General features: G+C 52.3%; 1 protein-coding gene and 1 long non-coding RNA gene across 14 annotated transcripts in view; one reads left to right on the top strand and one right to left on the bottom strand.

Annotated features, from left to right (window-relative positions):
* Positions 1 to 649: 649 nt before the first annotated feature.
* Positions 650 to 4,103, bottom strand: LOC147827357 (uncharacterized). The gene is made up of 3 exons (XR_015452510.1): positions 3,863 to 4,103; positions 2,958 to 3,029; positions 650 to 2,374 (listed from the first exon to the last, which is right to left on the bottom strand). It is a non-coding gene; the product is annotated as an uncharacterized LOC147827357 (long non-coding RNA).
* Positions 4,104 to 4,121: 18 nt separating this feature from the next.
* Cfap74 (cilia and flagella associated protein 74) overlaps positions 4,122 to 15,156 on the top strand; it is a 40,198-nt gene continuing 29,163 nt past the window's right edge. For 8 of the 13 annotated variants that reach the window (XM_087214546.1, XM_021243416.2, XM_087214543.1 and 5 more), the window contains exons 1-5: positions 4,127 to 4,207; positions 10,051 to 10,101; positions 13,067 to 13,134; positions 14,651 to 14,738; positions 14,879 to 15,022. In XM_087214546.1, the coding sequence (XP_087070672.1) occupies positions 13,086 to 13,134; positions 14,651 to 14,738; positions 14,879 to 15,022 (281 nt within the window). In that variant the 5' untranslated portion in view covers positions 4,127 to 4,207; positions 10,051 to 10,101; positions 13,067 to 13,085. Of the gene's footprint in view, positions 4,208 to 10,050; positions 10,102 to 13,066; positions 13,135 to 14,650; positions 14,739 to 14,878; positions 15,023 to 15,156 lie in introns of all 13 variants that reach the window. The other 5 variants (XM_087214544.1, XM_087214542.1, XM_087214540.1 and 2 more) reach the window with 4 other exon arrangements.

The raw sequence follows: 15,156 nt of genomic DNA, 5'->3' as shown, positions 1-15,156 counted from the left end.
TCTTCTGAAAAGCTTGCCTCTCTGGACAGACGCCTGGGCCCCAGAACTCCCGCTGGCTTGGCGTCTCCTCTCCACATCTGCAGCAGTTTCTCAGTTCACCAGTTTCCCCCTGAAGTCTGCTGAGGTTTCTGTGCTGTGAAATTGCATCTTTCCTCCAGGTGTTTTGCAGAGGTTCCCTCTACTTCTCAGTTCTGTAGATTTGACTGCTCTGTCTTGGTGTGATCTTCCCTTATTTACTCTGCCTGAGGCTGAGTTTCCTGGGTCTGTGGGTTTGCAGTTTTCACCAAGTCTGGAAGTTTTCCAGCTGGGGAGTTTATCATCCCCATGCTGAGAGGAGACCCTGCCAATGATTCTACCCAGCCTGTCTTAAGCTCCGGCCCCTGGGAAGCACCTTGGCCCCACACCTGTGGCTGTCCTTGGTGTGATCCTTTCTCCTTTATCAGGCCCAGTTTATGTTGGACTAGGTGTTAAAGAACAAAATTCAGCTGGGCACAGTGGCACACACCTGTAGTCCCAGCCACTTAGCAGGCTGAGGCAGGAAGATCACTGGAGCCCAGGAGTTTGAGGCCTGCCTGGGTAATACGGTAAGATCCCATCTCAAAAAACACAAAGCAAGATCTCACAAATTTAAAGACCTATTTGGCTTTTATTCACAATTCATGCACCTGGCAGCATCCCAACCAAAAATTTAAAAAGGTGTTCCACAGGGCATGGCGGGGGTCCAGTTTTGCAAGGTAACCTGGGTAGGATGAGGAAACAGCAGGACCCAGAAAGCAGACTAAGTAACATCAGTGCCACGGCTGCTTTCTTTCTGGGTGAGGTAGGGGCTTCCTTCGCACGTGGGCTGAGACCAGCCCGGCAGTGGGGATGTGGCTGTCATCGCTCTTCGCCTTCTCAGGGTCACAGGTTCCTTTCCCGGGCCATGTGCAGCTCAGCCTGTGTGACCGCGCTCTGGTCTGGGACAGCCGAGCAAGGAGCTCCGTGCACCTCAGCGGCCTCCTGTCAGCCACACTCCCAGGCTGTGCCCCCAGCTTGTCCCTGGTCGCGGGCCTGGCAGCATCTTGGGAAGAGCTCAGCTGCACCATCCCTGTCCCCACAGTGGCGGGGCCGCCTCTGCACACACGGGAGCCCAGAAGTGTCTGGGCAGTGAGGTGCAGGCCACTGCCTGGAGGTCCACACCCCAAGCCGGGCTTCAGTTCACTCTCAGGCCCTGGCCTGGCCTGGCAAGCACCTCAGCCAACCCCACCCCATGCACCTCAGCTGCAGCCCTGTGGCCTCGCTCTGGTGGGGCTTTGGCTTTGTCCCGCTGTGGGAATCGGGGCCTCCTCAGCAACCACAGCACTTGGGCTCCATACTTAGGTTCCACGGTTTGGCGGCTTCTCAAGGTGTCACGGTCACTGAGTACCAGCCGGTCACTGTCCTGCACCACACGGCCCCCCAAGGCCTGCCGTGTTCTCCTAGTCGTATGGCAGAGGCCCCCAGTGCCTGGCCCTGTGCACAGCATCTGCGTGCCACCAGGATGGCTCCTCACTGCTGGGCAGCCATCCAGTGACCCAGGTCCAAACCCCGTCTCACTGTCTGCTTTCTCAGGCCGTTCCTGGTACCAGCTGGGCAACTTGTGTCCAGCAGCCAGACCATGAGCCGGAAGTGGGAATGCGCAGGCCCTGCTGGGGCTCATGCCTATGAAAGCGTGAGCTGAGAGAGGGACTGGCTGAGCCCTCGGACCTCAGCACCCACACCACCCTGGACAGGGACATAGGGTGCAGGCAGGACGGCCAGGGAATGCTAACAGGGGAGTGGAGAGTCTGCTGTGGATACGGCTGCCCAGGGCTCTGCCTCAGGTCCTGGCAGAGCCACCCAAAAGGACAGTGGTCAGGGCTCGGACGCCACCATGGTCCCTGTAGCTGGAGGTGGGCAGCTGGCTGAGCCCCTCCCCGCTAGCTGCAGGTCCTTCCCCAAGGGGCAATGGGGGGCACAGTGTCCAGAAAGAGTAACTTAGTGCCTAGCAGAGCTGGCCATTGCTTTTAATTTCTAAGCCAAACCCATGGATACGAACTGGTTTGACGTGTCCATCCACGGCCATTTTGTTTTTATACCGCAACAGTCGCCATTTTGGCCAGTGGGAGGCCCTTCAAATGGGCAGATTCGTCCTCCGATACTGGACTCCTGGGCGGTCTCTGGCTTCTCACGGGCAGACGTTCCAGCAGTGTCCTGCTCATCCTCTGCCGCTCATCTGGTGCCAGCATGTTTGGCTGGGAAGAGCTGGACGGGCAAGAGGCGGGTCACTGCTGTGGGCCAGGCCGGTGCCAGCCGAGAGAAGACAGGAGCTGCTGGCCACGCAGGCTGCTGGACACTTGGAATGTGGCCTGAGTGACTGAGGAGCGAGATTTTAGGTTTACTTAACTGAAACTCTGTATTGTGATAAAATACACACAACACAAAATGTGCCACGTTAGACTGTTTAGGAGTGCAGTTCAGAGGCACAATGCACTCTCCCCGCCGGGTCTCAGACTTGGTCCCCGAAAGGCTCAACTCCTCGTCCCTCCTCCCCACTGGCTCTCCCGGAGGCTGCCCCTGCTCCCTCCCGGGGCTGGCTTTCTCCCTAAGTAAATTCAAGCACCATTTGCCCCTTTGCTGCTGGCTTATTTCACTCAGTGTCAAGTCTTCAAGATTCATTTATTTTGTGGCATGGTCGGAATTGGGTTTAGTACAGAAGAATATTCCATCCTATACACAAATGTATCCACTCCCTGGCTGGTGGACATTCGGGCCACTTCTACTGGTTAGTGCAAATAGTAATGATACTGTTGTGGATATTAGCGGACAAGTATTTGTGCAGATATTGTATTTAATTTTATTTAGTATAAGTAGCCACAACAACTACTGAGTAATCAATTGGACAACTGTATACCTTCTCAGGGGACAGAACTAAGAAATATATTTTAAAAGAAAAATACCAGGATTGGAGATGTAGCTCAGTGGTGGAGTGCTTGCCTAACACGATAAGGCCCTGGACTCAATCCCCAGCACTGCAAAAAAATAAATAAAATAAAATAATAATAATAATAAATTCATACTAAATTTTGCATTCAAACCCAAAAATCACAGTTTTTCTTATTTTATATTTGTGTGTCTTCTCTGAAGCAGAAAGTACAGGACTATTCGTTTGCTTTATCCCACTTTATATAACTCCAGAATAGCAATACCAATATGATGACCAAGTCCCCCACAGCCCCGTGTGAAAGGCAGTTGGGTCCAGGGATGAGTTCACAGCAGCACATGCTGTGGGAGGCAGGCTGGTTGGAGGAGCTCCCTGGGGCATGGCCTGGAAGGTGTGTCTTCTCCCCGCTCCTCCCTTCTCTCTCTTCTTCCAGGCTGCCACGAGGTGTGCACCCTTCCTCCGCCAAGCCAGTCGATCATGCAGCTTCTGCTTGGAGCTAGCAACCATGGACTGAACCCCCAGAAATTGTGAGCCAAAATAAGCCTCTCCTCCTCTAAGCTATAGGCATCAGGTATTTTGTCCCAGTGACGGGAAAGTGACTCATACTCCAGGGTTATTGCAAATGACTTGAGGTTTCTTCACAGTCGTCCTTGGTATATGGTCCACTGAGGGTGCCAAATGCCCGTGATCCCAGCACTGAGTGAGGCTGAGGCAGGAGGCCCTACAATTCCCATCCCACATAGGCAACTGAGCCAGGCCTGTCTCAAAGTAACTAAAAAATTTTAAAAAGACTAGAGGTGTAGCTCAGAGGTAGAGTTCCTGGGCTGCATCCCCAGCACACACACACACACACACACACACACACACACACACACAGAAGCACTGCGACTTGGGCGGGGGAGGAGCGGGGGGGGGGCGGACCCTGGCTCAGGTCGGGTCCTCCAGGATCCGAGGGCGAGGAGAAGAGAACCGCGCCCGACGGCGGTGACATTTCGACTCCCCCAAACACTGGTTTCTCTACTTTGGCGGTCAGTAAGACGTAAGGCGGCCAGGGACGAACTGTCCCGGCTCGGGGTCACTGAGCCGCCCCCGGGGTACCCGCTATCCTGCAGCGGAGCTCGCACTGCCCGGTTCCGGAACACGGCCGACTGCGCCTGCGCGGGCCCCGCTCCGCTCCGCGCTGGAAGCGTTGGTTGCCATGGAACCGCGTGGGCACGCAGCTGCTGCCGACGCCTGTGAGTCGCCGTCCCCAAAGGCTACGGAGAGGTGGGTGAGGCGGCGGGCGGGCAGTGAAGCCTCTCTCCGGGGCCTCTGCCGGGGGCTAGGAGTGCAGACCGCAGGGGGCTTCCAGGGGACTTGGGGCGGGGGGAGGGAGAGGGGAGGGAGGGGCAGGCGGGGTGCTCACAGGTCCGAGCTCCGTTAACGGTGACCCCATGCACCCCCGGGTGCACGAGTCACCTGTGCAGACCTCAGCGGCTGCTGCAAGAAGCGACCCCTCCGCGCCCAAGACCCCTTTGCCACCCGAGACCCCTCCCACCTGTTGACAGTGGACTCTTTTTGTGGTGCTGATTTCTTTGCTTTTCTTTAATTTTACTACCTAGAAATGCATTCCTAACAAAGTTTCGCCTATTTTCAAACTTTATATGAAAGGAATAATTTTTTAAAACCCGACACTGTCTGGTCCAAGCCCCTGGAAAGCACAGTCCACCAGCTGACCCCACAGGTTCCCAAAGCAAAGGGGTCCAGCCAGGCTGCGGTTGCCCTGAGTTGTCCTCGCGTGTTTTTGGATGCTTCCCGTCCGAGCATTCCTCAGCCTTCCCTCCTCTCTCCTGTCTGACACTTTGGAGGCTCCCCCGCTTGCTTCTGTGGAAAGCCCCTCCACTGGGTTTGCCAGCTGTTCCCGCGTGTTCAGCAGATTCTCTTGTGCTGCAGCTTTGGCAGGAAAGGTGTAGGTTTTTCCTCTTAGTCACTTTCTTCATTGTGGGGCCGAAATACCCGACACCCACCCACGGCAGAATACCAGGGCGGAGGGGCACAGGGGAGGAGTGCTGCCCATTGGTTAGTGGTCAACAAGCAGTGACAGGAGGAGGAGCCAGGAAAGGAGAGGCCCCTGCCGCCCCCCAGTGAACTCTTCCAGCCAGACCCCACCTCCTATTGGGGAGTCAGCTGCGTCATCCCCATGACTCAGTCACTTTACAAAGCCCCATCTATGAGCTCATGAGGCCTTTGAGGGACAACTACGTCTAAACCGTAACATTCGGCCCCTGACGCCCAAAAGACTCATGTGCATCTCTTTATGCAAAATGCATTTAGCCCATCTCTAAGGGCTGCTGCTGGTGGTGGTGGTGAGATGTGTGCTTCACACCCTTGGAGCAGGCCCTCCTCTGCAGGTCACAGCTCTCAGGGCTTCTCTCAGGCTGGCTTTGCTCACTGTGTACAGTCCTCCTCAGGGAACATTTCGTGTTCCCACTTCTCTGGCTTCCTGGAGTGGAGTCTGCCCTGCACCTCAGCTTCACTCACAGCTTCCCACGCTGCACTCTCGGGGCCCCACTGCCTGGCCTCTCAGGTCTTCCTTTCATATTAGGATAGAAGCCTCCCTGACCTCACAACTCTTGCATTCTGCATGCGTGTAAAACCAGCACCATGTGGGTGATTCCAAGATCTGCCACCCACTCAGGTAGAAGCCAGAACCCCTTGGATCACAGGTGCAGAGGCCTCTGAGTGCCTGGAAGACTGAGGACTGTGAATCAAATCACCAACTTTCCAGGTGGCCCTTTTCCAGCAAGGTGCTCAGGGGATCTCTTCTCAAAGCAAAGTCTTCCACTTTGGACCCTTGAGCCTGCAAAGGGTGGGATCTTGTTGGCTTCTGAGATGTACTCAAGGCATTTTTCCTGTTCCCTAGATGCAAAGTACTTGGCTTCTTTTTAATGCTAATCTTTTCAGCAACCAAGCTCTTCTCTGCTCTTAACTTTTCAGACCCTCCCTTTCTGGCAAAGCTGAAAACTTTAAAAATCACTCAGCTGTGCCATTTGCTCCTGATTCTCAAAGTAGAGTTGGCTAAAAGCCCCCAACAGTACCCATACCACAGCCTTAGTTGGGCCATCTTGAAATTTCCTCCCCCAAATTAATTAGTCTGTCACCCTTAATTTCAGTCTCCCACAGTGCCTCAGGACATGAATAAGATGTAGATACGTTTTCCACCAGAGCCTAATACACAAGGCCTGGAGTCCAGCTGCCAATGAAGTCCTTGTTTCCACCTGAAACCTCCTGGCCCTGGGCCCTACCAGCTGTTACTGTCCACATTCTGAGCTCCGCCGACCAGGATCTCCCATCAAAATCACCTTAGTTTCTCTAGTTGGCATCTGCAAACCTTTCCAAACTCCTCTCTGCCAATTCCAAAGGCTTCTAAACCACATGTTGAGGTAGTTACCAAAATAAACCCATTCCTGGTACCAAAATTGTGTCTTAGACGCTTTCTTCATCACTGGGACAGAATAGCTGACACCCACAGTTTAAAGGAAGGGAGGTTTTTTTTATTTTTTTGTTTTTTGGTACCAGGGATTGAACTGGGGACCTTGCGCTTGCACAGCAGGTGACGGCACCACTGATCTAAGTCCCTGGCCCCTCAGGAAGGGAGTATATTTGGCCTCGTGTCTACAGTTCGTGCCTGGCTGGCTCCAAGACAGAATGTGGCATGGCAGAGGGCCCTGGTGGAGGTCAGCTGCTTCCCGGGGGCAGCTGGAAGCAGAGGAGGGAGGAGCCAGAGGTAGAGATGCATCCTTCCAGGTCACACTCACAGTGACTGCCTCTGCAGGACGTCCTCGGTCTGAGCCATAGCTGCTTTCTTTGGCATCTGCCAGCACTTCCACCGAGAAGTAGCTTTTTCCCTTGCAGGTGAGACGCATTCTCTTGGGAAGTGCTCTGAGGCCTGTGGATATGTTGTTCTTCCCGGGCATGAGCTGGCTGACTCGCAGTGGACACCCAGCTCTCCCTGGCCGGGCTCTGATGCCACTCCCTGGGCTGCCTCCTCCCTGCAGGCTCTGACACCACAGACCAGCACAGCCTGCTTCACCTGCCCGCCCAGCTCCAGTTTAGAGTGAAGGAAGGGAAAGGGGAGAGCAGGGTGTCATGTCTTCCTCCCTCTTGTCATCTTAGAGGTCATCCCAGCTCTTAGCTGGCCATAGTGCACGCATCCTCGTCGCTGTACTGTGTTCCCCGTAAGTCACGCCACTGGGCTGTTGAAGCCACTGGGGCTGCTTCCAGCTGTGGTGGACACAGCTGCCCTGCAAGGCCAGTATGTCCCTTTGCCTTTGTGTGTTAGGAGTTGAACTGTGGTCCCTCAAAAGTTCCTATATTGAAGTCCTCATGGGATCATTCTGGCATTGAGTGGGCCCCTGACCCAGTGTGACTGGCATCTTCGAAAAAGAGAAACCAGAACACAGACCTGCACACAGAGAGGGCGCATGAAGGTCAGGAGGAAAACTCCCCGCAGCCAGAAGGGGCCGCATGGCCCCACTGGCCTATGGGGGACCCGTTTCGGCAGTTTAAGCCCCTGGTGGTGGTGCTTTACCACAGCACTGGGCCGAGGGCGTGGTCAGCCCAACAGCGGCCCCGGGCGGTCACATCCTCAGGTCCTGAAGCTCTGAGGCAGAGAACTCACCCGCTACTCAGTGACTGCAGCATGGGCTCTCTACGGCCCATGGTGATCACAGGTCCTTTGGGGGACCGAGCTCCAGTGCCCCTGGCACAGTGGGGCTCAGCCAGCAGTGGCCACGGAGCAATAACTGGGTCCTGGTCCGCAGATGTGAGAGTGGCCTAGGACGTGGAAGGCCAGGGAAGGGGTCCTCTCCCCATCTGCAGAAGGAAGTGACCCTGTGGGAGGACGGGCCCCGGGCACTGTGGGGCCAAAGAAATGCAGAGGGAGCAGGCTGGAGCCAGACATGGCACAGGAGTGCAGCCTCCTGGCGCTGGGCGGCAGCAGGACTAGTTAGCTCTTGGCCACGGGGTCAGAAAGAGCGGTGCCCTTAGTCAGGACAGAAGTGGCTTCATCCTGGCTGGAATGTGTCTGGCTTAAAATAATACTGGAGCTGGGTGTGGTGCACTCTGGGAGGCTGAAGTGGGAGAACTGAAAGTTCGAGTCCTGCCTGGCAACTTAGTCTCCCAAAAAGCACACGGATGGGGTGGGGATGGACCTCCCTGGAGGTCCCGCCTGAGACCCTGTCCTGCTCTGGGCCCTGGGCCTCCTCTCCTCTGTGTCGCCTGGACAGAAGTTCTCAGCTAAGGCTGGGACCCCACTAGCGTCCGCTCAGCTCTTGTCAGTGTCCTCCTTAGCATCCCAAGGCCGTGGTGCCCCTCCAGCACCCGCCGTGGTGGCTGGCTCAGGGTCTCCCCTACCCCGGCCGGGCCAGCAGCATCCATCCTGTGACTCACGGCGTGGCTGGTTCTCTGGTGTGTTCTGTCACCTGTGGTCTCCTCCAGGGACGCCGCTGCTTGGTGCTGTAACTTAGGGTAGAACTTGCCCCTGGGGCCTCCCCTGTGCCCCTTCAACTCTGCTCTTTCCCTTTGGGCTTCCAGGTGAACCCTAAAATTCACCAGACCGGTTTCTCGTCTTCTTTTTTTCCCGAATGTGTGTATGCACACACGGCCTCCCCCCACCCCCCGGCTTGGGCTTAGGGAATCTCTAAAGCAAAATGGAAAGAAGACATCTTGACATTGAGTCTCCAACAGCCCATCGCACACTTCCTTGGAGTGTTTAGACTTTTTTTTTATTGTGGAAAATTTCGGCATCAGGACAGCAGGGAGAAGGGTGCTATGAACCCGGGTCCCCACCATCCTGCTACACTGGGGACCCCCTGTCCCTGCCTCCCCTGTCCCCTGCCCAGTTCACCTCAGGGTGATGTGGTCAGAAAAAGCCCAAGGCAAACCCTCCCCTCAGGGGCTCCCCTCTCAGAGAGAGGCTCCTCAGTGACAACCTCGAAGTCATTCTCAACTGCAGCAAAATCCAGGAAACTCCTGCACTCCAGCTCAGGGGTGCAGAGCTGTTCACCCAGGTCCGCAGGGCAGCGGCCCCTGCACCTGAATGGCCCTCCTGTCCCCTCCCCACCCCTGACATTTATTTGTTGAGGAAACTGGGTCATTTGTCCCATTTATTTTTTTGGTACTGGGGATGGAACTCAGGTCCTTGTGCTTGCGGGGCAGGCGGTGGAACTACTGAGCTGAATCCCCAGCCCAGCCCATTTATTTTTATGTAAGTCTACTTTGGTGCTGCCCAGCAGCCTTTGGTGTTTGGTCGCCTCGGGATTTGCATGTCTTTTGCTGGATCGGCTCTCTCTCGTGGTTTTGATGTGACTTGCTAATGATAGCTTTTCCATTCTCTCATTATTTGTTCTGGTAAATAGGAAGACACTTGAATTTTACTACTGAAATTGTATCCAGCAACACTGCTAAGTTATCTTAATAATTTAATAATTTATCGTATATTCATTTGGATTTTCTACATGTGTAATCATTTTATCTGAAAATAATGACCTTTCCCGCTTCTGTTCGTTAGCTTGGCCTTCCTGGTACGATGATAGCTCTGGGCAGGCAAGCTGGTGAACATTGACAGTGGCTCTAGTGAGTGTTGTCGTTCTGGTCTTCTCTTTTTCTTCTTTTTCAGGGCTGGGCATCAAAACCAGGACCTTGGGCATGCTAGGCAAGTGCTCTCCCACTGAGCTGCTCACCCAGTTTCTTGTTCTCAGTTGTAGGTGGTTTGTGGTTTTTGTTTTTTGTGTTTTTCTGAGACAAGGTCTCGCTGTGTAGTCCAGGCTGGGCTTGAACTATGCAGCCCAGGCTGGCTTCAAACTCCTGGCAACCCTCTTGGCTCAGCCTCCCAAGTGCTGGGATCATAGGCATGCACCACCATGCCCCGAAAAGTGACATTATTCTTATGAACACAATGTAGAATAACTAAGTTAACATATCTATCACCTCAAATAGTTTGCACTTTTACAGGGAGAACATTTGAAATTTCCTTCCTTGAAAGTTCAAAAATGTACAATACTCTTACTGACGACTCACCGCTGTGTAACAGAACTAAAATAAAATTCTTTTTTTTCTTTTGGTACCAGGGATCCAACTCAGGTCCTTGTGCTTGCCAGGCAGGTGGCAGAATCACTGAGGTAAATCCCCGGCCCAATAAAATAAAATTCTACCACGTGGTGAGCCCGACATCTTTGTCCCTTTCCCAGGGTGGACACGGGCTGGGCCCCACACCTGGCTCCAGTGAGTGCTGCCACTGAGACTGTGAGGTGCAGGGGCCTGCCCAGCAGTGAGCAGAGGGCCTGTGGCGGGTTACTGTCCACTCGCCCTCTTTTTGCTTCATTAAAGACACCTTCTCTAATGCCACTTTGCTGTGTTCATCAAAATGTGAATGGAAAGTCAGATTTTGTGGCCACTCTTTCCTGCACTGACTGAGCCGGGCCCGGCTCCTATGGGTTGAGCTGGAGTGCGTCTCAGCCACGGTGCTCCGTGTGCAGGGCCCCTGGGCGTGAGCCCTGGGCTGGCCATGGCCCTTCTGCTGCTGTCCCCAGATTTGCCTCACGTGCGGCTGGGTAGCACTGCCAGCTCCCTGTTTGTAGTTTCTGCACAGTGCTTCTCTTTCTGGCTTAAACATACACTGCAGCACAAGCACGGCCTTCAGTCTCCTCAGTCATAGAGAATTTGGCTTTTGTTGCTGTGTTTTACACATAGCCTTTGAGAAGATGCCTCCCTTGAGCTTGGCCATCTGAGCCATTTATATTCTCGCCTTCACTTGGATTTCTACCTGGCAGTTTCCCAGTGTTTGGTAAGCTCTTCGTGGGTTTTTAAGAAAATGAAATGCGACTTTATGCAGCACTCTGCATTGTTTCCTGGCGGCACCCAGCCAAGTGTGGCCCCAGGAGTCTGCCGCTTGCTTCCTCGAGCCTTCCCCACACGGGAAGCCCCAAGGGACCCGTGCTCATCCCTCTGCGTCTCCCTTTGGCTTTGTCCTCGGAGACAGATCTATGCTGAGAAAAGGCTTTCCCTCCCATCAGTGAGGAGGAGCTGGGCTGGGAGCGGCCACAGGAGTCTGGTAGCAGCCTGTCCCAGCGGGCGTCCGAGGAAGCTATGTAACAGCCACCACCGGGAGCCACAAGAACTGGCCCGAGGCCTGGCAGTGGCCGGCTTCTCCTGAAACCCTGCCAGGCAGCTGAGTCAACTCCTCACGAGGCACCTGCCTCAGAGTCTGCCTCTTGGGACTGAAACAAAAAACAAATCACTGGCATTATTTTATCAATAATTTATCCAAGACACATTATTAGGTATTGAAAATATTTTTAGTAAATTATTCTGAATCAGTTGCTAAATTAAACAATGAAAAACAAATTCCTGTACAGTTTTAGTTCCCTTGCGTAGTGACACTGGCGTGCATTCACTGTCACTACTTCCGGCCTAGCTGTGACCAGGCCCATTCCCAGGGTTACAGCTGTTTGTGTAACAGGAACATTGACTTCCGCGTGCGACAGTCGCCCTTTCATTATGAGTCACGCTGTTAGGTATCACAATCAGTAGGCATTGAAATCAATCACATATTTAAGACAATGGAAAATAAGTGAAAGCCATTCCTTCAGTTTACCTTTCACAAGACAGATTAAGGAGCTAATGAAGGTATGCTTACCTGTTTAACATTCTTTCTTTCTTTTTTTTTATTCATTAAGTTTATTGGTACATTTTAGGTATACAATATGCTGACATTCATCACTGGGAATTTGCACCTTTACATGATGCCTCTTGGTTCTTATTTTTCCCCCTTCCCCTGCCCTCCCTTCAACCCCTCCATCCCTCCCTATTTACAGAGACTTTGTTTCCATTTTTTCCTTTTCTCATATTGATTCCTTGCCCTTTTTTCCTTTCCCTGCCCCTCCCTAACATTCTTTCTTGAGTGAAAGTCTTTAACGTCAACATGTGGGCATATAAAACTCTGTACCACCAGTCCACACAAGCAAGCTCTTAACAGTCCCCAAATGATAACCAAGGTGTGATGAACATTCCGAAGTTCTTAAAAATTATTTCTGAATACCAGGTGTGGGGGCGCACACCTGTAATCCCAGCACTTGGGAGGCTGAGGCAGGAGGATCACTGCGAGTTCCAGGCCAGCCTGGGCTACATAATGAGGGCCTCCTCAATATATATAGAACCTTGGTACCATATGTTCTGTCGTGATAGCATTCATGTGCAATCTGAAGGGTGGATCTTTAATGTTCAGCTGGCTGCATTTTTGACAGACTCACTCACCTGTGTAACCGCTACCCTGAGTGAAGTACGGAGCCCTTCCTTCCATCCCCCAGGTTCCCGACAGCTCTTCCTCCCTGCTGCCTGTGATCCCTGCCTCACCCCCAGTCTCTCCTGCACTGAAGGCCTCGCGGGGCTCCGTCTGGCCTCCTTGATGTGGGGCAATCAGGGCTCATCTGTGGTTGTGTCTGCTTCCTGCTTCACAGCCGAGCATTGTCCCTTGTATGAACATCTAACAAGTTGTTCCTCATCCTCATATTGATGGATATTTGCAGTGTTTCCAAGTTGGAACTAGTAAAAATAGGCTTCTGGGGGCCAGGGATTTAGCTCAGTGGTTCTGCCGCCTGCCCCGCAAATGCAAGATCCTAAGTTCAATCCCTGGTACCAAAAAATAAATAGATAAATAAAATTAGAATTTGGGGGCCGAGGATTTAGCTCAGTGGCACCAAACCTGCCTCGCAAGCGCAAGGTCCTGAGTTCGATCCCCGGTACCAAAAAAAAATTAGTTTGGAGTTTATATTGTTGATATTTAGAAGCTTTCTATATATTCTAGGTACAAGATCTTTGTCTGATATCTGTACTACAGGTACCCTAGTGTGTGGCTTATCTATTCATTTTCTTAATGTACTTTTAATGAGACATCATGAATTCCTATAACGTCCAAACATTTTTTTTTCGGAACCAGTGGTCAAACTCAAACTCAGGACCAGACCTTGTGCTTGCCAGGCAGGCGTGGTGCCACTGAACTACATCCCCAGCCCAAAGTTCAAAGTTTTGGGTTTTTTTTTCAATCTGTGATCTTGCTGATCTATATTTTGTAATGCTTTTTTGCAGCTGACTTGTGTCACCCAGGATGGAGGAAGATGCTGACCTGTTCCCCTACAAGGACGTGGTAGAGGATGGTAGTAAAGAGCACATGTTTCTCTCCCGCATGGCAGACAGCGATAGGCCTCAGGCTCCTCTTTAATTCTCTTCATTAAGGGGGACTGCATCTATTAAGTTCATCTTTCCTCAGCCGAGGAGCTGATATTATTGTCTTCAGTTGAAAGAAGGATAAATGAGGGCTGAGAGCTTTGAAAGAGGCACAGTAGTTTTCTACTTCCCAGCCTCACTGTTGAGAAGCTGGAGGCCATTTTTAGCCCAATCCTTTGAATGTGACCTGTTTTTATTTTCTTCTTCTAGAAACTTTTAGATTTTCTTCTTCTTCTTTTTTTTTTTTTTGGTACCGGGGATTGAACTTGGGTCGTTGTGCTTTTGAGGCAGGCAGCGGAACCACAGAGCTAAATCCCCGGCCCCTGAACTCCTTTTCGGCCATTTTTACAGAGAGTGAATAGCCACATGACAATAAACCCGGCAGTACAACTCGCCATGTTTCGCTGGAAGTCTGTGATGATTTCCTAAGACAATTCTCGAGAGCCCCTCTACTTTATTTTTTCCAGGACTGGGGATTGAACCCAGGGCCTTTGCCAGCCCTTTTTGAATGTTTATTTTGAGACAGGGTTTCACTGATAAGTTGCTGAATTGCCCAGGCTGGGCTTGAACTTGTATTCCTCCTGCCTCGGCCTCCCAGAGTGCTGGGATTACAAGTGTGGACCACCATGCATGGTTTAAAAATTGTTGGAGGGCCGGGGATTTAGCTCAGTGGTTTCGCTGCCTGCTGCACAAGCACAAGGACCCGAGTTCGATCCCTAGTACCAAAAAAATAAAAAAAATTTTTTAAATAAAAATTATTGGAGACTGTAAGGAGGTTTTAAGTATGTTGGATCTGTCTTTCCACATTTAATGTGTGAAAAAGTGAAGCTGAAAATATTTTACTATTTATTAATATACAATAGCAATAATGAACTGTTGTTAGTAATAGCATCTGGTTCACTAGATCCATGTGTATCCAAGAGGCATCCAGTGCTGAGGATTTAGCTCAGTGGTTCCACCACCTGCCTCACAAGGGCAAGGTCCTGAGTTTGATCCCGGGTACCGAAAACAAAAACGAAAACAAGAGGCCCCAGCAACTCTGGTACACACACAGGAAATAATAGGAAAAGGCTGGCCACATGTCCGTACAACTGTGAACATGGATTTAGTCTGGAGACCCCTGAAGGAGTCTTGGGGCCCCCAGTTCCCTGACCCCACTTTGAGAACTTTTTAGCCCACCTAGTTTGAGACTTGAATGTTTGATCTGCTGTTTATTTGAAGTTTTTTTTTAAACTTTTTTGTTGTTGTTGTTGTCAGTTGTTTGTTTTTGAGACAGGATCTCACCATGTAGTCCAGGCTGGCTCTGAACTCATTGTGTGGCCCAGGCTGGCCTCAAACTCACGGTGATCTTCCTGCCTCAGCCTCCTGAATGCTAGGATTACAAGCATCCACCACCATGACCAGCTGTTTTTTTTTTTTTTCAACTCTTCTTGCCTTGATTTCTAGAAACAGATGAGTTAGAGGATCCAGAGTTTGAGGTGAAATGTCCTCTGGGAGCAGACAACGAGAATGCTGCTGCCCCCAGGCGACCCTGGTAACTCTTGGGGGAGGGGAACAACTCCCCCAACCGCAGTGCAGCCCCTGCGGTGGGACATGCAGCTGCAGGCGAAGGTGAACTGGGTGGTGTGAGCCATGGACTGTGGGGGCTGCAGCCACTGTCTGTTTCATTCCCAGTCCTGGGGAGGAAGGAGGCACCGAGGCCGTGAAGATGAGGATGACCTCGGCCACAGACAGAGTGCAGGCGTCGCAGCTGCGAGGGAGCCCGGACCTCCCAGACCAGGCGCCCGAAGAGAAGGCGCTGTTCCTCCAGAATACCCGGTGAGCCTGCTCCTGTGGCCCGGGGTCAGAAAGTGGCCCTCAACCTGCAGAGGACAGAGTCCTCTGGCTTCAGTCTGTTGCTGTCAACCAGGGGGAGCCCCAGCACAGAGACTGGCGGTCGGGTCTGCAGCCCA

This window comes from Heterocephalus glaber, unplaced genomic scaffold (genome assembly GCF_053883595.1).
Source record: "Heterocephalus glaber isolate CG9 unplaced genomic scaffold, H.glaber_assembly_v1.0 deba00001447, whole genome shotgun sequence".
Lineage (NCBI taxonomy): Eukaryota > Metazoa > Chordata > Mammalia > Rodentia > Bathyergidae > Heterocephalus > Heterocephalus glaber.
This window is presented reverse-complemented; position numbering and strand designations above follow the sequence as displayed.